The sequence below is a fragment of the Eupeodes corollae genome, chromosome 2 (assembly GCF_945859685.1).
Source record: "Eupeodes corollae chromosome 2, idEupCoro1.1, whole genome shotgun sequence".
Taxonomy (NCBI): Eukaryota; Metazoa; Arthropoda; class Insecta; order Diptera; family Syrphidae; genus Eupeodes; species Eupeodes corollae.
Genome location: NC_079148.1, coordinates 67,501,489 through 67,526,445, shown reverse-complemented (window position 1 = coordinate 67,526,445; position 24,957 = coordinate 67,501,489). Strand labels below are relative to the sequence as shown.

Genomic DNA, 24,957 nt, shown 5'->3' with positions numbered 1-24,957 from the left:
TGTGTCTGGGAGAGGCCCCGGATTTTCCTCGATGACAGATACAAATCTGAAACCGAGGTGAGCCTTGACCTCTGCCCAATGATCATGAGAGATGTTACCATCCACATGACTCCTGTCAATGACCGCGGCAATGATCTTACCTTTGAGCGCGTCGCTGAAGGAAAGATCTTTGTTGACTGCTGTTGGAAAGCACCTTCTGCCTTTTTGGTTCGGGCTTGTCGCCCTCGAAAGACCTATTTCGCTTTGACGTTGAGTCACCGCAGGTCGGTTTAGCTTTATTGATAAGAAAGCCAGTAGCCCACTCGAGTTTACGCCTTTGCTCTGGGGTTCTTTCCGTCGCCGGTATGACACTGACTGCGGCTAGAATCTTTTCAGCATTGCGTTGGTCTCGATTGGCCTGTGACTTCTTGGACTTCTTTTTGGCCGGCCCAGAGCTACATATGTCCGTGTGACACAGATGTGGGTCCACCTCCAGATTTAGTCGCTACCGATACCAATCCGGGTGTGCCCTCACCCTTCGAGTCAGTTCCACATGTCGCAGATTTTGTCTCTCCGGATGGGGTGTCCCTTCTTGGGGTCGCTTGCGACGTCCTAGCAGGAGCGGGGAAGAGGTGGGGTGTGGAATTACCACCCTTGGGACAGCCGAGCGTCACAGCTGTTCCACTGACGGGTAATTCCTTCAAGTAAAGGTTGCGGCTAGTAGAGGGAAAAGGACTCTAGCCACTAGTAGCAACCACAGGGTTGACAACACGTTCACACACCTGATTTGGCTCGACAGCCTTTTCAGGAGATGTGACCGCATTGGCAGCCATGGCGCGATTTTTTTGTTTTATTATTGTTTTGTTTGATTTTTTATGATTTGAATTTTCCATTTTTATTCCCACGACTATTGCGGAAAGACGGTCAGCCCCGGCAGAGCCGCTTGCCGGGATAAGGCAGAAATATGACGGACCCTGCCACAGCATCCGAAAGAGCTCGTTAATGGCTGGTTTATCCCCCAGCCTTTCATTCTTCGGCACGGTTTTCGTACAAGTACGCTCACACCACCACTGAAATTAGGAACCTCTAAACTATGATTAAATTGGGTTTCCGAACGTTGCACTATTACAACAATTACAACAATTCAGCGATCCAACTCAACCTTAGCTAATCACCATCCTGCCAAAAACTCACAGGACTACTGTGGTGATCATTGCCCGCCTGGCACCCACTTGGAGGGTTTGAATGAGGATTTTGCCGGGCATTTAGAACCTCAAACGCGTTTATTTTCAATACTGCTTTTTTTTAGTTTGCTGGACTCATATTTACCCTACCGATCAAAAGCTTGAGGCCACCTCTGAAATTGGAGAAATATATTGAGTTTTAACCCCTAAATTGAAGTTTAAGGAAAAAAGTGAATACGTGAAAAAATTGAAGAGAATGTCTAGTTGTAAATGATAGAAAAATACAAACTAGTTTAGTACTAAACATAAATTATTTATTTAAAAAACCAATAAAAGATTTTCATCAAAAAACCCTCCTTTAAATTCAATAATTTTTTTTACGATTCTGGACAATCTTCTTACAAGGTTTCGTATTTTTTCTTGTGGAATATTATTCCAGCAATTTTGTAGAGTTTCCCAAAAAGCAGATTCCGATGTTATGTGGTGATTCCGGACATTTCTGTCAAGCTCTTCCCATAAGAGCTCAATGGGGTTAATAAATGGAGACTGCGGTGGCCATACTATTAATTTTGGAATTTCCTCATCTTCTTTTTGTTTCAGGTATCCCCGGCAAAGTTGTAAAGTGTGTTACGGGTCATTGTCTTGCTGGAAAGCAAAACCTTCGCCGATTAATCGGAGTCCAGATACCAAAACGTAGTCTTCCAATATCGTTTTATAGACTTCTTTATCCATTCTTCCATGCTTTACAGTTGCGACCAAACAGTATGGTAGCATCTTCTGTTCAGCACTGCGCCTGACGTACACTCTGCGATTTGAGCCAAATATCTAAAACTCATCGCACCATAAGACTCTATTGAAGTCTTCATCTGTCCAATTCTTATGGTTTTTGGCCCATTCCAACCGTTTGATCTTGTTTTGGAGTCGTAGAAGTGGTTTCCGCACTGCATGCGCCCGAAAAGTCCATCATTCCGTACCCTTCGTTGTATCGTTGATACAGATAATGGTTCTTCCTGGATTTCATTGATCTCGGAGCGTATTTCTGGTGCTGTTTTCTTCCTAAAACGCTTGCTTGTGGTGATGATATGCAGATCTTCGATTTTCGTCGTAACTCTAGGTCGTCCTGACCTTTGTTTATCCTAAAACCGCCGGTGCTAGAGTAACGCTGTATGGTCCTGTGAACCACTCCTTTGGATATCTTCAGTTTTGTGGTGAATTCTCTTTTGCGAATAGCCTTCTTCAATAAGGGTCATAATCGCAGATCGAGTTCCAATAGTTAATTCCTTAACTTTTCCCATGATGCGCACTTTGTTTACTGGAGAAGACCACAGTCTCAAATAAATTTAAATTGGATCAAACCGAGCATTATATACAAAATGTTGAATATGCAGGTATTCAAATTTTACATTTGTTGACGCTTTAATATTACCCCAGTCATAAAAACATTCCAAATTGAATGTAAAAAGTCATAAAAAATAAAAACTATGGGAAATCTAAATAGAAGCGAAAAACCCAACACTGGGTTCTTTTACTCATTCATAAACCCAAGCGCCAGGTACAAATAAAGCAACCCTTTGAAGGTTTTTACAAATCTTTTGACCGGTAGAGTACATATATACGCGAACATAACTAGAACAATTTTCAACGGATTGAATTAAAATTTGGAATATATTTTTGAAAGTTCATTTTCCATTGGTGACTTAAGTCAATCTAAATCAAGTAATTTTTGTTTTAAACTGAAAGTTAAAACTCGAAGTTTAAAATTATCTTTTAACACAACAAGTTACAAGTTATTTTAATTAATGACTTAAAATCAATTGAAGAATTGACTCAAAATCAAATTCAACATGCCAATTTAAAATACTTTAAAAAGTCAAAGTGTCCGCAGTCGAATTGAATTTGAATCAGTTGACTTCTTCAAAAACGGATCGGATTGCCAAAAATGTTGTTTACATCTCAAACCTTTGTTTGAAAATTTATTCCAGATCTGGCTATTCAGCCCTGATTATGCAAGAAGGTAGGAACATAACTGAAAATTGTTAAAATAAAAAACTTGAAGTATAGCTCTCAGAGATTTCACTTACCATGAAAGTGCTTGTATAAAAAAGTATTCTATTTTACTGAGCTGAACCTCAACACAATTCCCTAGTTTCAGCTTAAAAAAGAAAAACTTCTATTGGTAAAATTTGTTTACAAATAGTTGTATATTTCTTTTTCATAATTAAAACCAATCTTTCAAATCTTTTTTATTCTTATTATTATATTTTTAAAAATGTAAAATCAGTTGTCAGTTGTTCATTAAAAACTTAAAGGTGTTCATTGACAAATAAAAATGGTCTTAGAGGAAAGTTAAACAATGTATTTTTTAGTAGAAAAAGCTACAACTGTTACAACAATTACGAAACAAAATGTTCAATGATCTCTATAAACCACCTTTTGAAAAATTAAAATGATAGGTTTCAGTGATAGCTACAACTGGACCGAAGGTTTAACTAAATTCTAAAACTATGTGCAAAAAGTAAAAAAATGAACAATAAAGGTAGTACAAAAGAAATGAATGCCAGACACAATTATATATTTATAACGATTTATTAAGAAACTCTTTGTTTGCTATTAGCAGTAACACATTCAGTTTCGGAAGACTTTTGAATATGAATAACTGATATGATAAGAGTAAAATAATTAGATAGTTAAAAGAAGATACACACTTAAAATATGTTTTGTTACAACTTTTCGAACTTAGGAGCGATGTTGTCGGTACAATGCCGCCACATACATACACATGGAACGACATCTATCTCTAAAAAGGCGTACGAAGATTGTATTTAGTACTATCAAAAAAAGGCGTATTCACCAAAACTAATAGATCTGGGAGACATCTATCACTCAATTGTTTCAGCTTTGTTAACATGCATTTTTGTTTTGAAAAAGAAATAAAGTGAAAGCTAACGCCGCCGTTCTAACTTTTGACTTTTGTTTTATAGAGATGGCAAACTGGCATGTCTCAAAAGAGAATTCCTTCTCTGACCACAAATACATTCAGTTTGAGCTCGAAGATGTGGCAAATACATCAACGGGTTTTCGCAATCACCGTAATAATAACTGGGAGCGATATATGGAGGTACTAGCACAACTGCATGATCACAACCTTCTTAAAAGCTCCTCCAGTAAAGATGAACTCGACCTTTCTGTAAACCATTCAGAAAGAGCTGTCGCAAACTCTTCAATAGATCTAAGTACACTAGATCTCCTTCAAAATGGGACTTATACAAACAAGCTCTAAAGCGATATAAAAAAGAATTAAAAAAGAGTAAGAGGTCTTCTTGGAGAAACTTTTGTGGTAAAATAGAAAATACTTCAGAAGCCTCAAGACTCAGGAAAATTCTCAAAAAATCCAACAATACCCAGTGCTTTAAAGACTCTCTTAATCTGTTATTAGACACCCACTTTCCAGTGGCTCTAACATACTCAACGACTTAACATCAGAGTCTCAAGCTTCTACAAGCGATTTAGTTGATCTTATAACGCGGGAAAAACTGCAATGGGCCATAGACAGCTTTGATACATATAAATCTCCAGGACCAGACCGAATCATTCCGGCCGAACTACAAAAATGCTCAGATATGATCATTCCACCATTGGAAATCATGCTGACAAGCTGTGTAAGGTTGAGATATATTCCCAAAGCTTGGAGAATGGCAAAAGTAGTCTTCATTCCTAAAGCAGGGAAACCCCCACACGTTAACCCTAAAAATCTACGACCAATCAGCCTATCATCCTTCCTTCTTAAAACCTTGGAAAGATTGATTGAAATTTACATCAGACATAACTTAAAACCATGTCTCATTTCCACAGCTCAACGTGCATACTCTAAGGGAAAATCAGTAGAATCAGCACTTTACTCGATGGTACGTATTATTGAATATTCAATCGAATACAAATAATATAACTTACTCGTAGTAGCGTTCCTAGATATTGAAGGAGCTTTCAACAACGTCATTAGCAATGGATAAGCGGAAATTAGAGAAATCACTCATAGATCTTATAAGTCTCATGCTCAAAAGCAGGACAATAACTTCTAGCATGAGACGTTTTACTACCACCAGATCGGTGAATCGAGGCACCCCCCAAAGTGGGGTTCTTTCGCCTCTTTTTTGGAATATGTAATAAACGACCTACTTACATTATTGAAAGCAGAGGGTTTCAAGGTGATTGCCTATGCTGACGAAGTTGCAATAGCCGTATCTGGGAAGCACCCCCAAGTTCTCTCGGAACTCCTACAAAATGCCTTAAATAGGCTAACAAAATGGGCTAAGCAATGTGGCTTGGACGTCAATCCACATAAAACAGAATTAATACTCTTTTCGAGAAGATGTAAAATTCCTCAGATTAGCCCACCCAAAATTAGAGGAATACCATAAAGCTTTTCCGACCAAGCTAAATATTTAGGCCTAAATTAGAAGGCAAATATTGATGAAAGAGTAAAAAAGGCTACTTTTTACTTGTAAAAAGGCCACAGGATCAAAATGGTGCTTCTCCCCAAAAATAACCCACTGGCTATACACATCGGTAATCAGACCGATTCTCATTTATGGAGCTGTCGTATGGTGGACCGCACTGGACAAGATGGTAAATCTAAATAAGCTCATCAAAGTCCAGCGGCCAGCAGGTAAGTGCATCACAGGAGCACTTCGCTCAACACCAACCGCAGTGCTTTTAAACCTAACACCTCTTGACATCTTCTACAAAATGTTGGCAGCCAACTCATGTGTGAGGCTTAGAGCCACCTCTCAATCGAACAGTAACAGTACTGGACATACTACCATTCTAGACAGTTTCAGATCTATCCCAGATCGCTTAGACTATACCACCCCAAAAATGGTATTCGGTAAAAGCTTCCATGTGTCCATCTCTTCAAGATCCTTCTGGGAAGAAGAGAGACCCCTGGAAGACGAAGCGGTACACTTCTATACAGACGGTTCGAAGACCAATCAAAGAGTTAGAAGTGGTATCTATTCGGAACAACTGAATCTCAGTCTATCCTATAGACTTCCCAATCAATGTAGTGTATTCCAGACAGAAGTTATGGCGATAAAAGAAGCACTATCCTAGCTCAAAGAAAACGTTATATCTTGTAAGGATATACGAATCTTCTCAGAAAGCCAAGACGCTCTTAATTCTCTCGCGTCTGTCTCCACAAACTCTAAAACAGTCCACGATTGTCGATCATCTCTGAATGAGATGACGGAACAGTTTAATATTCACCTCATTTGGGTGCCGGGCCACAGAGACTTTCCGGGAAATTGCAAAGCCGATGAGCTCGCCAAAAACGGAACACTTCTGCCTAATGTTAGACAAAAACATAACATATGAAGACCACTTGCTACATGCAAATATCTTCTCAAACAATATGCTCTAGAATCAACAAATGCTCGATTGTCACAAAGTACCACCGACCAAGCAACCAAGCAAATATGGCCAAGCATAGACTTAAAACGGTCAAAAGGCTTGACATCCCTGAGCAGACAAAGTACTTATAAGCTCTACAATTGGAGTAATAACAGGACACTGCCTAATAGGAAGACATGCTCTGAGGCTAGGGGTCTACACAAATGACTTTTGTAGAAGCTGCATGGACGAGGAGGAAGAGGAAACAGTCCAATACCTTCTATGTACATGTCCAGCACTCTCCAGTAGAAGGAATAACTTTCTAGGTAATCCCTTCTTCGATAATATCAGTGAACTTGCAACGATTTACACAAAACGTCTCTCTAACTTTATTAAAAGTACAAAATGGTTTGTTTAAGTTCATTACTCTCCCATGAGCAACCTCATTTGTGGTATCACAATGGACCCTTGAGGTCTACGTGCGTCAATGACATTTGGCCAGCCACTCCAACCTAACCTAACCTTTATAGAAATGAGAGACAAAAATTCAAAGTTCGTTGATGTTTTCACTTTTTGAAGTTGACTGTAGATATGTTAAAGCCTTTTTAAGGTCCCCATTAGAAATAAGATTCCTTTGATTTGGTTGACGCATTGAAATAGAAGATTCTCATAGAAAATCAACCTTTAAAGTGTTATTTAGAAATGTTTACACACTTGAAAGTTTTTTGGAGAAAATAAAAATAATTTTAAATTCCCATCTCTTTGTTTCCTTAACTTAAACACTAGTATTTATAAACGAAGCTACATACTACAAAAAGGCATAATACAATAAATTTCGCTTTTCGGTATCTTTTGTATGACATTGCATCTATAATTTAATAGAACCTAAAATAAGCTCTTAAGCATTTTGTTATTGCATACATTTTCACTTTGAGGTTTTTCATAAAAACATACAAACTATAGTTGGAATTCCTTGTTTAAATTCATATGGAATTCCAAAGCTGGAATTCTGTACTGCTGTGTTACTTGTGTTTCCTTCCCAAACTATACACTACGATAACTGTCACTTTTGACATCTGTCAGCTGTCACTGCTAGTTCATTCAATTTTTCGTCTCAAGTGTCAGAATTCCCATCCGATTTCATCGGTATCTGTAATTTATATTCCATCTTTAAGGTACATTTTACTTAATTTGTTTATAAATTCTTAATAGTTTGTTAAGAAACAAATAAGATTTCCATTTTTAAATAATTCCCCTCGACATATAAATTATTCACCTAGTAAAAATAATACGCAAAACAAGTCTTATTTAGGTTAGAAAATAAGTCTATTCTTCGATTTTTTTGCTTATGTAATGAAAAATGTTACCGAAACAATTTAAATTTAATTTACATACAAATTACAAACTATTTTAAATTTTGTTATATAAACCAAAAGTTTATGTCTATTTTATAATAGAATAAAATGTTTCGTGCGCCGCTTGTCAAGGCATTAGCTGCAGGCTCGGGCTCTCCCGTTCATCGGGTAGCCAACGTAGCGGCGATACGTACCAGCGCAGCAGTTGCCCAAACGCCAGCCAAGGCACCCGAGAAGATCGAAGTGTTTGTTGATGACATCCCAGTGAAGGTGTTGCCCGGCACCACTGTTTTGCAAGTAAGTTTAAAAGATCGATGCGCATTTGGGAATTTAATTATATAAAATAATTTTCGACTCTTTTTTAGGCTGCAGCTATGGTTGGTGTTGAAATTCCAAGATTCTGCTACCATGAGCGTTTGGCTGTTGCTGGAAATTGCCGTATGTGTTTGGTTGAAGTGGAGAAGAGTCCCAAACCTGTGGCCGCCTGTGCTATGCCAGTTATGAAGGGCTGGCGCATTAAGACCAATTCCGATTTAACACGCAAGGCTCGTGAGGGTGTTATGGAATTTTTGCTTATGAATCATCCTTTGGATTGCCCAATTTGTGATCAGGGTGGAGAGTGCGACTTGCAAGATCAAGCTATGGCTTTTGGATCAGATCGTTCTCGTTTTGTTGACATCAACCACACCGGCAAGAGGTTTGTTTTTATCATTGAAATTATGTCAAAATCCTAATAAGATGTTTTCGATGTCGTCTTCTTTAGGGCTGTAGAAGATAAGGACATTGGTCCATTGGTCAAGACTATCATGACACGATGCATTCACTGCACTCGGTGCATTCGGTTTGCATCTGAAATTGCTGGTGTCGACGATTTGGGTACAACTGGACGTGGTAATGACATGCAAATCGGAACCTACGTCGAAAAGTTGTTCCTTACTGAATTGTCTGGAAACGTTATTGATTTGTGCCCCGTCGGAGCTTTGACCAATAAGCCATACAGGTATGTAATAATATAAATTTTTTTGTTTGAACGTCGCGAGAATAAAAAATATATTTCCTTGTGTCTTCTTGGCCTTGAACTATCGATTTATTTTAGAGTTCTACGTAATAAAAACTGTAGAAAAACAATATTTTGATTATAAAAATAAAGTGAAAGCCGCAAAGAATCGACAGAAATTGAGTCATTTTAAAATGAAAACATTCAAATTTCTATATACGTGTCATAATCAAAAAATAATGCATTGATTAAAATCTAACAAATGCGTGCATTTTATTTGACTTTTGAAGTTCTCATAAGTAAATAACATCATTTAGGAATATTTTTTAAACATTTTTGGAGAATTTATTTCGTATGAGTTTCGTTTACAGACATTTGAAAGTCTGTAAAAGAAAAATACATCCCTAAGTGAAATTCAATTAGATAATAAGTTGTGTACTTTTTCATGACAAGAGTAGGTTAGGCCAAAGTATGGTCCGTTGTGATACCACATGGATCAGTTGATCAGCTTAACTCGTCGAACCAATTGGAGCTCCGAATGAAGCGTAGGAGATAAATAATGTTTTAATTTTTTAGATCGCTGGTATCGTTGAAGTAGTAGTCTCCAAGGTGGATTCTACGTCTTTCTGATAAGGCAGGACGTGTGCACAGAAGATGAGAGATTGTCTCCTCCTCCTCCTCGTCCATGCAACTCCTACAAAAATCATTTGCAGGATCACCAAGTCGAATAGCATGCCTTCCTATTAAGCAGTGCCCAGTCAGGACATCTATAACGTAGCTAATGTGCAATCTACTCAGAGATATTATTTGTTTTGAGCGCCTGGCGCTAAGATTAGGCCAAATTAGTTTTGTCGCTAAACAGGTGGTGGTGTTATACCACCTGAAGTTTGTTTTCTCTATTGCTTTAGCATGAGTTTACATGTAGCTTAAGGGATACCTATGCTAGCATTGTTGTAAAGTTGTTCCGATTTTTGCAAGTTTGTCTTACTTACTTAAGGTGGCGCTATAGTTCATCCGTTGATGTCCATCCGCTCTACATGACCCAACCATCTAAGCCGTTGGACTTTAATTCTGCTAACTAGATCAGTGTCGCTGTACAGCCTGTACAGTTCTTCGTTATATCTTCTCCATTATTCATCTATGCGTACGGGACGAAAAAATCACCCGAAGAATTTTTCTCTCGAAGCATCCTAAGACCCTCTCATCTTTCTTTGACAGGGTCCAAGCCTTAGCGCCATAAATGAGAACCGGGATGATGACTGTCTTATAGATGGTGATTTTAGATGCTCGAGAGAGGACTTTACTTTTCAATTGCCTTCTAAGTCCAAAGAAGCAGCGATTTGCAAGAGTTATTCTTCGTTTGATTTCAGCGCTGGTGTCGTTGTTTGCATTAATAGCGGTGCCTAGGTAGACAAAGTCCTTAACTACCTCAAAGTTATAGCTGTCCATGGTGACGTTTTGTCCAAGACGTCGTCGTTCAGTGTCCTTTTTTGATGACAGCATATACTTGGTCTTGCCCTCATTGACCACTAAACCCATCTTCGCTTCCGTCGCAATGCTCAAAAATGCTTCACTGACATCACGCTTTGATCTTCCAATTATGTCAATATCATCTGCGTATCCGAGTAATTGGATGGACCTTTGGAGATTGTGCCTCTAGTGTTGACGGTTGAGTTTTGCACAATTCTTTCCAGAACGAACAAGGCATCGCCTTGTCTAAAACCTTTTTTGACATCAAATGCATCGGTAAGATCTTTTCCGACCTTGATAGAGCAGCGTGCATTCTCCATCGTCACAAACGGATAAGTTTGACAGGGATGCCAAAACTAGACATTGCTCTGTAAAGCTCTGTAGATGCTGTCATATGCGGCTTTAAAATCGATAAAGAGATGGTTGCTATCGATTTGAAGTTCCTGGGTTTTTTCCAAGATCTGCCGTAGTGTGAATATTTGGTCGATAATGGACTTTCCTGGTCTGAAGCCACACTGATAAGGACCTATCAGGTTGTTGAAGAACGGCTTCAGACGTTCACATAATACGGCAGAGAGGATTTTATATGCAATGTTAAGGAGACTGATGCCTCTTTAGTTGGCGCAATTTAGAGGATCTCCTTTCTTATGTATCGGGCACACTATGCTGAGATTCCACTCCTCGGGCATGCTTTCTTCCGACCATATTTTGTAGATGAGTTGGTGCATGCTCCGTACCAAGTCATCGCCTGCTGCTTTGAATAGTTCGGCAACGATGCCGTCAGATCTAGCAGCTTTGTTTGACTTAAGTTTAGATATAACTATCCTCACTTCGTCAAGGTCGGGTAGGCGGAATTGTTGATCTGCGTCGCCGAGGTTGAGTGGTTCTATCTCCCTTACAGAGGAATTCGGTTCGTCATCGCCTTTATATAATTTGGAGAAGTTATCTTTCCATATTCTCAGCATCGACTGCGGTTCTACTACGATGTTCCCCTGATCGTCTTTACAGGCTCGTGGCTGGTACCCTTGGGAGGTTTTTTTTACCTTTTGGTAAAATTTACGAACCTCATTCCTGTTGTGACATCCCTCTATCTCCTCGATCGCGCGCTTCTCATGCTCTCTTTTTTCCATCTAAGAAGCCGGTGTTTCTTTCTCCTCTTCTGCTCGTAAAGCTCGCGAGCAGCTCTAGTCCTTTTGTGCAGCGCCGTTTTGTATACCTCTTGTTTCGCTGCGTGCGCTTGCCGGCATTCGTCGTCAAACCAGGGGTTTCGCTGTGGTGGCCGTTTGAAACCTATCACTTCAGAGGCGGCATCTCTGATGGCTGAGAGGCAATGTTGCCACTGGTTTCAAAACGGCGCACTACAGCGCTAATTGGATCTCAGGCTAGGTTGCCTTGAGATCGCCATTTCTACCTAACGTCGAATCTTCTCACAGTACTTCCTTTTCCAATAACAAATCCACACCCAAATAGACGCGGTCTTTGTTCTCGGTAGCAGTCGCCGTAGTATATATCGAAGTCTTTTATTTTGCGTTTGCCCGGTCCATCCCATTGCACTTCTTGGATGGCGGTAATATCTGCCTTGCAGCAGTTTAGGGCTTCCGCTAATTGTTCGGCTGCACGTGGTCTGTTAAGGGACCTAACATTCCACGTACATATCCGAAGTTCGTTGACCTTATTTTGTTTGCGTGGGTTGTCAACAGTGAATCCGTCCGTATCCGAGGCTTGTTGCTGCTTCGCAACTAAAGATATTTTTTACGTGGGCAGAAGGTCACCCGACGGCACAACCCCCAACCTAAAGGGCCAGATTCTTAGTATAACTCCAAGGAAGGGAAGCCGGATAAACCGCTCCTTACAGGCCTTGGCTCCGAATATGTCGAAGAAGCCCTATAAGGTTTTCACTAAGTAGTTCAACCTTACTGGAACTGTAGACGCCACCATTGATTCTATCTCGAGAATTCATCCGCTGCCGTCTGGATAAGGAGAGGTGCCTTAGTGGAAACATCTCCCCCCCTCTCTCGTTTGCTGCCCCACAACTTTCCACTGAGTTTAGAACCCAATATCCAGTTGAGGTACTAGGCGCCCGATGTTCACCACTGGGAGGTGAGAGTAGGAGTTGATAGACAGGAATGTCTCTATGGCCCGGAACCCAGAAAAGGTAAATGTTGAACGGTGTAGCCATCTCCGTAAGAGATGGTCGACAATTTAGCGCTTAAGTTTAGTCTATCTGAGTATACGCCTCCACCAACCCCATCCTTCGTTTTTGATCCGTCTGTATAAAAGTTTATAGGATCATCGTTCAAAAATGATGTATTCTCCCAAGAAGACCTGAGAGGTATAGTCACATTGAAGCTATAGTTATTAAACTGAGGATGGGGTATGGTGTAGTCAATATTACCGTTTATAGCTCTGAACGAGTTCAAAATAGTGGTGTGGCCAATTCCATTATTGATGCACAGAAAGGAGGCTTGAAGCCGTATGGCTGTATTAGCAGCCGTTTGCCTGCTGAAAATGCCCAGCGGTATTAGATGGAACAGAACATCAAGTGAGGCGGAGGGTGTAGAGCGAAGTGCTGCTCCCATACACAGGCAGGCTTTGTATTTCCTTGTGAAGAGGACAAGGTCGGTTTTTTGTGGGTTAACGCCTAGTCTCCACCGATTTGCCCATCTGATGAGCTTATTTAAAGGGTTTTGTAAGAGTTCTTTTAGTATATTGGAGTGTTTACCCGTTCCTGCCATAGCAACATCGTCCGCATAAGCAAACACTCTGTATCCCTCTCTTTCTAGACTAATTAGTAATTCATTTACTAAGTTCCAAAGGAGAGGGGATAGGACACCACCTTGTGGCGTACCTCTGCTGACACCCCTTTGTGCAGTAAAATCGCCCAGTTTTTAATTGATAATCCTGTTTATCAGCATAATCAATTCCCTGATCGAATAATGTCAATACACTTGCATTTGCAGATGCAGACATTGTTAAATGCACCTTCTATATCTAAAAAGGCAACTGTGTAGAGCCGTTTCAACTGATTTCCCTCTTTGAAAGGAGGGACTTATCAATACTTGGCCTTAAGTGGATATTGATCAAACGTTCAAAAGTTTTGAGAAGGAATGAAGATAAGCTGATAGGTCTTAGGTCTTTAGGGTTAACGTGGCTAGATTTTCCAGCTTTTGAAATAAAAACGACTTTAACTTGTCTCCAAGACATCGGGATGTATGCCAATTTAAGGCATCCCTTGAAGATGTTTTTTAGGATGGGTATTAGAAAACTTGCATATTCTTGCAGTTCAGCTGGAATTATACCATCCGCACCTGCAGATTTATATGGCTTAAAGCTGTTAATAGTCCATTTGAGTTTTTTCCTAGTGACTAGACCTTGTGGGGGAATATAATGTATTATCACAACTATTTGGTACAATGTTATTAATAATATTAGAGCTACCAGGAAAGTGAACGTCTAGTAGCAAGTTGAGCGATTCTTCGCTTGAATTGGTCCAGAGGCCAAAGGCGTTTTTCAAGCAGCTTGGCATGATTGGATTTTTGGAAAGCATTTTGTGCAACCTGGATGCTTCAGAGCAATCTTCCACGTTGCTACAGAAGTTTCTCCAGGATGATCGTTTGGTTTTGCTCAGTTTTTTTTTATATATCTTCAGTGATTCTTTGTATGAATTCCAGTCAGAAATTCCTCTAGAAGCTTCCGCCCTGTTAAAGAGTTTTCTGCATTCTTTTCGAAGTGGATCTAGCCCTGAGTTCCAACAGTGTGGTTTCTTTCTTTTTCTTGAATAGATACAACAACTTATTGTTTTAAATTGTTATATTTTTTTACCAGCTTCACAGCTCGTCCTTGGGAAATTCGCAAAATCAGCAGTATTGACGTTTTGGATGCAATTGGCAGCAACATCGTTGTAAGCACTCGCACCAATGAGGTATTGAGAATTTTACCCCGCGAAAATGAAGACATCAATGAAGAATGGTTGGCCGATAAGTCTCGATTTGCCTGTGATGGTTTGAAACGCCAACGCTTAGTAGCTCCAATGGTTAGAATGCCAAATGGTGAGTTGCAAGCAGTTGAATGGGAAGGTGCATTGATCTCTGTGGCCAAGGCACTTCAAAAGGCACCAAAAGGATCAGTTGCAGCTGTTGTTGGTCAGTTGGCTGATGTTGAATCGATGGTTGCATTGAAGGATTTGATCAATCGCATTGGATCAGAGACACTTTGCACAGAGAAAGGTTTCTGCTCCAAGGGATCCAGCATTGATTTGCGGTCAAATTACTTGTTGAATTCAACAATTGCTGGTGAGTTTTTTTTTTGAGAATTGTGTTTAAATGAAGTTGAGTTTGACTACATTTTTGTTTTAGCTTTGGAGGAAGCCGATGCAGTTCTTTTGGTTGGTACCAATCCACGTTATGAGGCCCCACTTCTTAATACTCGTCTTCGCAAAAGCTATGTGCATAATGAACTCGACCTGGCATTGATTGGACCTAAAGTTGATTTGTCATACAAACACGAACATTTGGGAGACGATGCAAGTTTGATCACTCAAGTATGCAACGGAAGTCATCCATTCTCGAAGGTTCTTGAGGCCGCCAAGAAGCCAGCTATCATAGTTGGTGCTGATCTATTGGAGCGTGCCGATGGTGCTGGAATCCATGCCACTATTCATTCCTATGCAAAGAAGTTAAGCAAGCCAGTAAGATTTTTTTAGATTTTATGTTGTTCAATAATAAACGAGATCTTTAAAAAATTTCTATCAAAAGGAATGGAATGCCTTCAATGTGTTGCAAACTAATGCCTCACAGGCCGGAGCTTTGGATATTGGTTGTCAGCCAGGTATTAATGCAGCTATCAAAGCTCAACCCAAAGTATTGTTCTTGCTTGGTGCCGATGCTGGTGTTGTTAAACGTGATCAATTGCCAAAGGATTGTTTTGTTGTGTATATTGGACATCATGGTGATGCTGGTGCAACAATTGCTGATGCTGTCTTACCCGGAGCCGCATACACAGAGAAACAAGCAACTTATGTGAATACTGAAGGTCGCGCCCAACAGACACTTGTCGCTGTATCACCTCCTGGATATGCTCGTGAAGATTGGAAGATTATCAGAGCTTTGTCTGAAGTTGTTGGTAAGTTCAAATTGAGATATTTTTAAATCTTTCTCTACTAATTACGAAAATGGATCTCTCTAGGAACCCCCCTCCCCTACGATACACTTGACGAACTGAGGAACCGCATTGAAGATATCGCCCCACATCTAAACCGACATGGAAAACTACAAGGTTCAGCATTCGGTGCACTTGCCGAACAATTGGCTGCGGTAAGCTTTACCAAACTATAAATAATTTCACATGTTCACTTCTAACTAAAAACTTTTTAACAGCCTAAATTGATTGAAAACACAAAGGTTGACATCAAACAGAAGGTCCTCAAGGACTACTTCATGACAGATGCAATTTCAAGGGCTTCTCCAACAATGGCCAAGTGCATAACCGCAGTAAAGAAACAGCAGTCAAAGGTAGCCATGGCTCAATAAACAACTCATGGCGCAAATTGTTATTTTTAAAAGAATTAATTAAATTTTCAAAATACAATTATTAAACAAACAAAAACTCTACTCAACATCAATGAATATTTATATTTAAATATATATTGAATCTACGAGGCGATAATAATAATGAGGCACATCAGAATCTTCTTCTACCACGCTGCAGACTGATGTCATGTTTGTACATTTAACGAAAACAAAAATAAGAAAGCAAATAAAAAAACAGGAACAATGTTACTTCAATAAATTAAAAATAAAATACAAACAAAATTAAGATCAAGAAATTATTGTTTCTCATACAACAAACTAAGTGACTCTCGGTAATGACTGAAGAAGCTTTTAAAATTATCTTCATTTTCCTGATTATTTTGTGTAATGCAGCTGTTTCCTTCCATTTTAACTTTCGGTTGCTCTTCGATGGGCTCATTCAATTCTTGATTTTCAGATTGTTCTTTGAATTTTATGAATTCATCCATTGAAATGTCTTCATTTTTGTCTTCATCTGGTATGAAAATCGGTTCAAGTGACGAAGTTAAAGTAACATTTTGCTGTATCGATGGAAGATCAACTACTGTTGTAAATGACACAGAGATGGGGCTGTTCTGCTGTGTAATACTTTCAACTGGTATTGCTGGTTCTTCGTTAGACATAGTTTTTACTTCAAAACCATTTGGCGGTGATGGTGGTTTTTCTGTAGGACTGGAAAGAAACGAAGTATTATGGATCATGGTTTTGTTAATCGTTAGCTAAGGAGTAAAGATATTTGTGGTAATTTTGGCCATTTTCAAGAGCATCTAATTGACGCCAGGAAACGACAAAAACACGAACTTGAAAGTCACGGAAAATGAAAGGTTAAGTTTGTGTTACCTAGGTTAAGGAGGTAGAAACTATTCATTGAAGGCAAAACCCCAATTATTCAAATTAATTGAAGCTACATTGATTCCTTAGTCTAACTTACAAACAAACCAACTTTTAGTCAAAGAGAAGTCTGATTAAAAAAAAAGCTTGTTTCTAGAAGTGTTTACATTTGCGAGATTACAGGCTTGATGTGTGGAAAGATGAAAGAGAGTATTTTAAAATAACGAGTGTTCGTCTTACAGACGATGGGGTTTCAGAATAGTTATAGCTAATATACCCCAAAAGAGGCCTTGATATGGATCGAAGGATCAGATAGACCTGGGAGAAAACGTAGTTGAACACTCTTAATTCCTACAAATAAGTACGCATTGAGGAAGGGGCTCGTTCATTTACCACACGACAGAGACAAGCCGGGTTCGGATTCGTTGATTATTGACTTGCTGAAAATCCGAATGGCTCGACAGAGCCATATCAAGTCACCTCAGTTTCCCCACACACGGTCGATTTTGGCTCGACTCGGGACCATTAAGCTTATTGGCTCAGTCAGTCTACAAATATCGTATAATGATTATCTGATAGGCATATTTGAGGATATAAAGGCCTAGTCGAGTTATCGGGTAAAAAATTCGAAAGCCGAGTGTTAAATTTGCTTTAAGTTCATTTTATACCGTCTAGTTCAGCGATTCCTTAACTTTTAAGATACGAAATTCTCCGTTAATCACAAATAACGTATTTGTTATCTTAACAATAAGAACAAATGAAAACAACAATTTAAGTTATCTTTATTTTTTTTAAAGATATTTTATTAGAGTGAAGAATGAAACAATTTTATTGCTTGAATTATAATTTTTTGAAAATTGAAAAAATTGGGGAGCGTCTAATCTCAATCTCTATTTAGTTTTGGTATAAGCTTATGCAAAAAAAACCTGCTTAATAGCGATACGTTGTGGCAAAATCTCTCTCTCTAAAGTACTGGAGAGCTCTAGGTAACGCTACTTCGGTGGCCCTAGGTTCAATGAAAGGAAAATCCCTGTTTGCACCTTCTCGCGGTAGAGAGCGGGTAACGCTAACGCAAAAGAGGAACGAACAACTGCCAACCCAGCTTTGCTGGATGGAGCACTGACTTGTCCCTAGGTTGAAGAAAATCTCCCTAAAGGCGGAGGAACTGCAGTTTGCGGTCAACGGCATGGAAGTCTGGTGGCGGATGAGCTTTTTAAGAAGGCGTTACGGTAACAGCAAGTAGCGTCTGTATTCCAGAGTGGGCGGCTACAAAAGGAGTCTGTTTTCCCATGTGCTCGACCATACAAAAGGCGGGAGTGCCTGTCGAATCTGAGCTTACGTATGTTATTAATCTTATCTCGGAAAACACCATGGTGGAAGGGTGTATGCTGTTACATGAATTATGACAACAACTGGAAACGAGTAACGTAAGATGTAAAGTTTTTATGGAGAATCCTTCTACAGCTTTGGCTTCAGTAAACCGCACATCGGATTTGGGGGTGCGGCATCTTTCATACAACAGCGTCAATCAAGACGCCATAATAATAAATGAATCGTCAACAATTAGTAGAAGTCTTTCAAGAAATGCAATGGATACTTTTGGCTATGGTATACGTACAAAAATCGGAGCTTGGAACATTCGATTCTTGAATGGCGAAGGATGATACGAACAGCTAGAGCGCGAAATGCTTCGTCTTAAGATCAGTATCATTGGCATTAGTGAAACAAAGTGGAGAGGAAGAGCTGAATACAGATTGGACAAACGAGAATGCTGTATTCCGGAGAGGATGGAAGAGAGGGTGGCCAAAGGCTGCATGGTGTTGGAACTATGTTGAACGAAGTAGCTGGGCGCAGTCTTATTTCCTGGACGCCAATATCTGAAAGAATAATGACTACAAGGTTCGCTCGAGTTATGGAAAAAAAGGCTTGGGGTCACGTAATGAAAATGGTGACATGCTTGTCGACTTTTGTAACGCAAATAGTCTTGTAATTGGTGAGACTGTATTTAAACATAAGACGTGCAACAAAGTAACATGGGTGCACTTAGCTATATCAACTTCCTTAACTACAGAGCTTCGTCATTAAATGTGAATGTTGACTCAGATGTTGACGAGATGTGGGGTGAAATTAAAAGTGTTTTTATGGAAGCTACAGAGCTTCGTCATTAAATGTGAGTGTTGACTCAGATGTTGACGAGATGTGGGGTGAAATTAAAAGTGTTTTTATGGAAGCTTGATTCGAGACTGTACCTAGGCGTACGAGAGTTAGTGACTCTTGGATATCCCAAGACACCTGGGAAAAAATCGAGCTTCGTAAGTCGTTGAAGCTGCAAATAAACACCGAAACAGACGCTCAACGAAAGGCTGAATTGCGAAACGAATATCGGATTGCACACAAGATGGTCTATCGTTGTGTGAGACGTGACAGGAGGGTAAGGATAGATGGACTCGCTGATAATGCTAAAAAACACTTGAAGAAGAGGAGATATCCAGATCCAACTAGCGGAATTCCTGAAAGCTGATCTCGCCACAGCAGCTAGTACCTTGCATCCGCCTATACAAACTGTTTGGGAAAACGAAACCTATCCCAGGGAATGAAACGATGGAGTGATTGTTAAGGTGCAAAAATGGCAACTTTAATCCTCGAACGGATAAAGGATAGAATTGAGACTACACTCAAGAGGAATCAGGCTGGCTTCCGCAGCGATCGGTCGTGCGTTGACTATATCAACACCTAACGCATTGTTCTTGAGCAGTCTGCAGAATGCATAATGGGCAGCTATCCGACTCTTTCGAAGTGCGTCAGGGTGTGAGACAAGGGGATGTTTTATCGCCAATCCGTTTTCTGCTGGCGATAGATGATGTTCTGACGGCCAGCGTAGGTACAACTGAGAGGCAAGGTATTCAATGGAGAACGTTTGAAAGGCTTAGCCATTTAGACTATGCCGTTGATATATGTCTCATGGAAAATAACATCAGTGGGCTTTACTTTACGGGTGAAAGGAAAATCGTGCGGTCTTAAAATGCCGATCTGGACGTAAAAACCAGATTAAATAAAGCTTGCGTTGCCTTTGGTGCTCTGTCACAAATTTGGAAATCCAGTCAAGTCTCCTTAAGCACTAAACTGAGATTCTTCGAATGCAATGTGAAATCCGTGCTTTATATGCTTGTGAAACATGGAAAGTCTTGGCCACCATCTCGAGAAAATCGCAGGCTCTTGTGAACCGTTGTCATATCCTTAAAATTCGCTGGCCACAGACAATATCTAACCAGGAATTGTGGCGTAGTACAGGTCAGAGGCGCTTGGACATCGACATCAGAAAGCGCAAATGGCAATGGATTGGTCACACACTGAGGAAACCAAACGATGATATTGTGAAGCAGTCCTTTGAATGGAATCCTCAGGGGTCACGGCGGGTTGGAAGACGAAGAACAACATGAAAATCTACAGTGCTATTGGAAGCTAACTTCCAGAGAAAGACGTGGCCACAGTTAAGCTGCAGATCGAGATGGATGGAGACGTTTTGTTGACGCCATATGCCCCATACGGGGTTGGAGGACCTGATGATGATACAGAATCAAATACAAAATGAAACAATGTTATCAGTTTTACTCGAAGCTAGAAAGTCAGACATGGAAACTCGATCTTCGGAGTAGATGACCCCACCATAAGAACTTTTCTATCAATGGAGGTAAAAAGATATAAATGAAATTTGCTGGATTTTCGACTAAGAAGCGTTCAAACTTTGCTTCTAAAAATTCAAGACAAGGTAATATACAAAATCTGGTGGTTAAGAATATTTTTGTTGCTTATATTTCTCGAATAAGTTATCACATTTAGCCGTTAAAATATTCTTCCTTAGGAACACGTAAAAAATAAGGTCTATGCCAATGCTCCACAGTCGATTCAAGACCTTAAAGTTGGAGTTTGTAAGCTATCGATGACATATAGCAGTAAATGTACGAACATGGCATTTAAAATATTATGAATAGGATTGTGGCCATGTGACAAATATCGTTTTCCAGTGTTAATGGCATATCTTTTGCCTTACACTGAAATAAACAACCACTCTTTTCGCTTTAAAATTACTCATTTTTTGAAAATGAAATGTCTTATTGAAAAAACCTATATAAAACTTTTTTATTGTAATTATGTATGTTTCAACTCACTTTTAAAAGGATAATATAATAATATTGTTGTATCAACTTACCATAAATTAGCAATCTGCTTTTCCCCCTCATCATTGTTCTCACTTTCATACATTGGCAAATAAGGTCCGAAAAAATTGAAAACTTGTTCGTTGGTGCAGTTACCATAAAAGCCCGCATAAGCAGTTCGATGTTCATCGCCCATATACAAAACACTATCATGTGGGTTTTCAAATAATTCGGCTGACAATTCGATCACTGAATCCTCCTCATTGCCTTCTATGTTCTCCTTGGCCATTGCTTTCATTTCCGATGCTTTAAGTTTGATCTGTAAAGCTTTAGTTTCTGATAAGAAATGCAATATCAATTGATGTTTCAAATGTGCTCTGAACAATTGGGAACTGGAGCCAATGCACCTATAGCATAAATCTTCTTCTGAGCCATTAGCACCATTATTCACAGAGGAGGAAGTTGGTTTCTCTTCACCTACAGCAATCGCATTGATGTCATTGGTTTTCCTTATTCTAGCCAATAAATCAATTCGATGACGGAGGAAGTGCTCGTGACTGAAGTGCATCACAACTTCACTGTATTTTGGAGCTTCGAATTCAACAGAAACAGATGCCGAAGATTCTTGTGGAGTAGCCTCTTGACTATCTACAACTTCTGTTTTGTTCAGTTGAAAAGCATAGCTACGCAAATAAGTCACAAATGAAGAACGACTTTTGACCTTGAATATTGACTTTGGTCGATTGAGATAATTGTCCAATGCCATGAGATGGACTTGAATTTGAGTTCCGTCAATGTTCCATTTGATGAATTCGCATGTCACCGAGTGTACTGCGATCCATAGTTTGTATGGAAAGGGGAAATTATAAATATCTTCGTGGCAAATAGAAGGAGGAGTTGAATTCATGTTTAAATAAATTTAATATTTAAAGAAAAAAACAAATGAAATCAAATGTTTGCGGTCCTGGTTGATAAAATTCGGAATCCAATTTAAACAATATTTTATACTGTTTATATTACGTTTCTTACGATACGTGTATTGTTAAATCATTCCATTATGTTTCTATCAATCGTTTTTAACGCCATCTACAATCTCAACCTATACTGTTCTTAAAACAAAAATTTAGATAGACAGCGGAAGTGTAAATAACAATTTATTCAAACACCAAAGTTCTGTTCGTTTACTTTACAATTCTGTTATTTTGTGTGCATTTTTTCAAAGTTTATAGAATGCAAATTGTTGAAAATTGAGATTTGATACTTTGTTTTTAAAAACTTAGTTTATTTTATCGTTATTAAATTGTACTAATTTTTATATGTTTGATGTATTGAAAATAAATATTATTACTGTTCACAATCTTAAAACATCAAAAATAAACGTTTCTACTTCCATTAAATACACGTTGTGTGCACGAAATATATGCCATAAACAATTTTAGCTGCTCTTTCAGGCGAGTAGTGGATATTTGACGTGATATGCACCTAAACCGACTTTTAATCACTCTTAACGATCTTTCTACTGAGAGATAAAAAGAGATTATTGAAGGCAAAATGTTGTGGTGAGTCAATAACCACGGTTAAAGTTAAAGCTTAAATCATATTAATTTTGGTCGATTGAAAACATACCAACAAATCAAAAATAGATACATTTGTTATTAAAAATGTATTTATCAATGATATGTTATTTTTGACTTACTTTGGAACAATCTTTAGTCGACTGATCCCGGAAATCGGGCACCAGCATAAATTATTTTTAAGCTAGCATCAGTTATAACTAGAACAAATGTACTGGCCAAGAATCTTGGAGTATTTATGAAACTTGAAAGATTAATTATATTTGTGTGTTGAGATGGTTTTCTATTAAAGAAAAATTCTCTTAGGTATGTCTTACGTTTTGAGGGGATGTACAGAGGAGATGAAGAACTGTTCATACAGCTTTAAATCTAGAGTAGGGCAAATATTTTTCGTTGCCTGAAAGGTAGTGATTGTATTCCATCTGACGTAGGTTTTCCATATAGCGATTCGTTCTAGTTTACAAGTAGCGAGTTAGTAGACAGAGCTGAGAAAATACGGATGTCAGGTGATGATATCGCGTTTTCTTTAAGCCAGGACAAGACTTCTTGTATAGCCAAAAGTTCCGCATGAAACACTATACAACGATTGGGAAAGCTTAATAAGAAACTTATTTCTAGTCGGTTAGAATACCCGCCCTGACTTATTCGTTAGTTTTTGATTCATCTCTATAGCAGAAAGATCTGGAAGTTTCTATCGAATTGTAGTAATCTACACTGTAGATGGGGTAGTCTGTGTGCTTTGAAATTAATTCTTGATAATTACGAATTACGGAGTGACTATTGTTATAAGTCCACTGTCCACTGTCGAAATCATAAAAACTCAGCAAATCCCTAAGCAATGGAGAGAAACAACCATTACACTTATACATAAAAAAGGAAAAAAAGACGATTTGAACAACTATAGACCTACATATAAGTAACATTTCGACAATTTTTAAGCTGTTTTCAAAAACAATCTATACAGAAACATTAAACAAGATTTTAATTAAAACAACCTAGGGAACAAGCTGGATTCAGAGAAGGTTTCTCAACAACAGACCATCTACAGACGATGAATCAACTAATTGAAAAGAGCAAGAATTTCAACAACCAATATACTTTTTATTCATAGACTTCAGTAAAGCATTTGACAGCGTTGAACACGAAACAATATGGACATCTATAGAAAATCAAAATATGGACCCAAACGTTATAAGGACTATCAAAAACATATACAAACATAATGTAGCACAAATAAAAGCAGAGAGTACAGGACGTAAATTTAAAATAACAAGAGGCGTCAGACAAGGAGACCCGCTTTCATCACCACTATTTAGTGCAGTCTTAGAGGATATTTTTCAAAAGATGAACTGCATATGGTATAAGGATATGTGGACATCTTCTAAACAATCCAAGATTTGCGGACGATATAGTACTAATATCTACAAAAGCTTAACATATACAATTTCTTGTACTAGCTTGTGCAAGAACTATGGACTACAAATCAACAAATCAAAAACAAAAGTGATGACAACCACATCAGAGAAGATATAATTCTGGATCATGAAAAATAGAATACATAGAGGACTGCATATACTTAGGACAACTAAAATCTTTTAAGGACCAAGAGAAAAAAGAAATCAACAGACGCATCACAAACAGCTGGAAACAATTCTGGAGCCTCAAACTGATTTTAGAACTGAACCAAAGTGCAGAAACACGAAAATATCTCTTCGACTCCGCTATTTTGCCGGTGCTTACTTATGGACTTTAAACCCTGAACTTGACTACGAAATCTCTTGACCAGCTAAGGATCTGTAAATCCAAAAAGGATCTGTCAATCCAAAAAGAAAAATCATCAGAATAAGACGCAGTGAAAGGATAAGAAATGAAGACATCCGAAACAGTACTCGAATAATTGACGTGATAGATAGAACCAAAAGACAAAAATGGAGTTGGGCAGGACATATTTCAAGACTACAGGTTCAAAGATGGACAAAGTTGGCAACAAAATGGAGACCGGAAAGCAAGAGACGAACAGGCGACGATCTTTGCCAAATAAACGAAAATTGGTACAGTGAGGCGAAAATTCGAGACCTATGGACCACTAATAATAAAAATTGAAAAAATAAATAACCAACCTTTTAAATATCAATTATCTTACTTTTCCACTATCTAATTAATAATTCTATGTTTGTAATTTGTATCATTCTATCAAATAATTTGTAAAAATTCGAATTAAAACATTTAAAAATTGTATCTTTAGATGTATTTAAATGTATTTAAAATGATAAGGCAATAAAAAGCTTATAATAATAATAATAATAATAATAATAATAATAATAATAATAATAATAACGAGTCCACTGTCATCAAGCTCTGAGGCGAATAGCATACATACAACTCAGATGGGAGTTCTTAATTATAAAAAAGGTGTCCTATGCCTTCTTTTACCTGTTTTGATTTATTTTTAAATGCA

The 24,957-nt window shown here is 38.6% G+C and overlaps 2 protein-coding genes across 3 annotated transcripts; one reads left to right on the top strand and one right to left on the bottom strand.

Moving 5' to 3' along the window:
- Window positions 1–7,610: 7,610 nt before the first annotated feature.
- LOC129945677 (NADH-ubiquinone oxidoreductase 75 kDa subunit, mitochondrial) lies at window positions 7,611–16,194 on the top strand. Of its 2 annotated transcripts, none has more exons than XM_056055530.1 (9): window positions 7,611–7,723; window positions 8,006–8,200; window positions 8,269–8,600; window positions 8,667–8,903; window positions 14,196–14,662; window positions 14,726–15,057; window positions 15,125–15,491; window positions 15,555–15,682; window positions 15,746–16,194. In XM_056055530.1, exons 2-9 carry the CDS (start codon window positions 8,012–8,014, stop codon window positions 15,896–15,898), a joined length of 2,205 nt encoding a protein of 734 aa, XP_055911505.1. In that variant the 5' UTR covers window positions 7,611–7,723; window positions 8,006–8,011; the 3' UTR covers window positions 15,899–16,194. The 2 variants fall into 2 exon arrangements, with proteins under 2 accessions (XP_055911505.1, XP_055911506.1); XM_056055531.1 differs by lacking the exon at window positions 7,611–7,723 and adding an exon at window positions 7,732–7,860.
- LOC129945678 (uncharacterized) lies at window positions 15,978–21,901 on the bottom strand. The gene is made up of 2 exons (XM_056055532.1): window positions 20,979–21,901; window positions 15,978–16,609 (listed from the first exon to the last, which is right to left on the bottom strand). The coding sequence occupies exons 1-2, from the start codon at window positions 21,830–21,832 to the stop codon at window positions 16,195–16,197; spliced, it is 1,269 nt and encodes a 422-aa protein (XP_055911507.1). The 5' UTR covers window positions 21,833–21,901; the 3' UTR covers window positions 15,978–16,194.
- Between the last annotated feature and the right edge of the window lie 3,056 nt (window positions 21,902–24,957).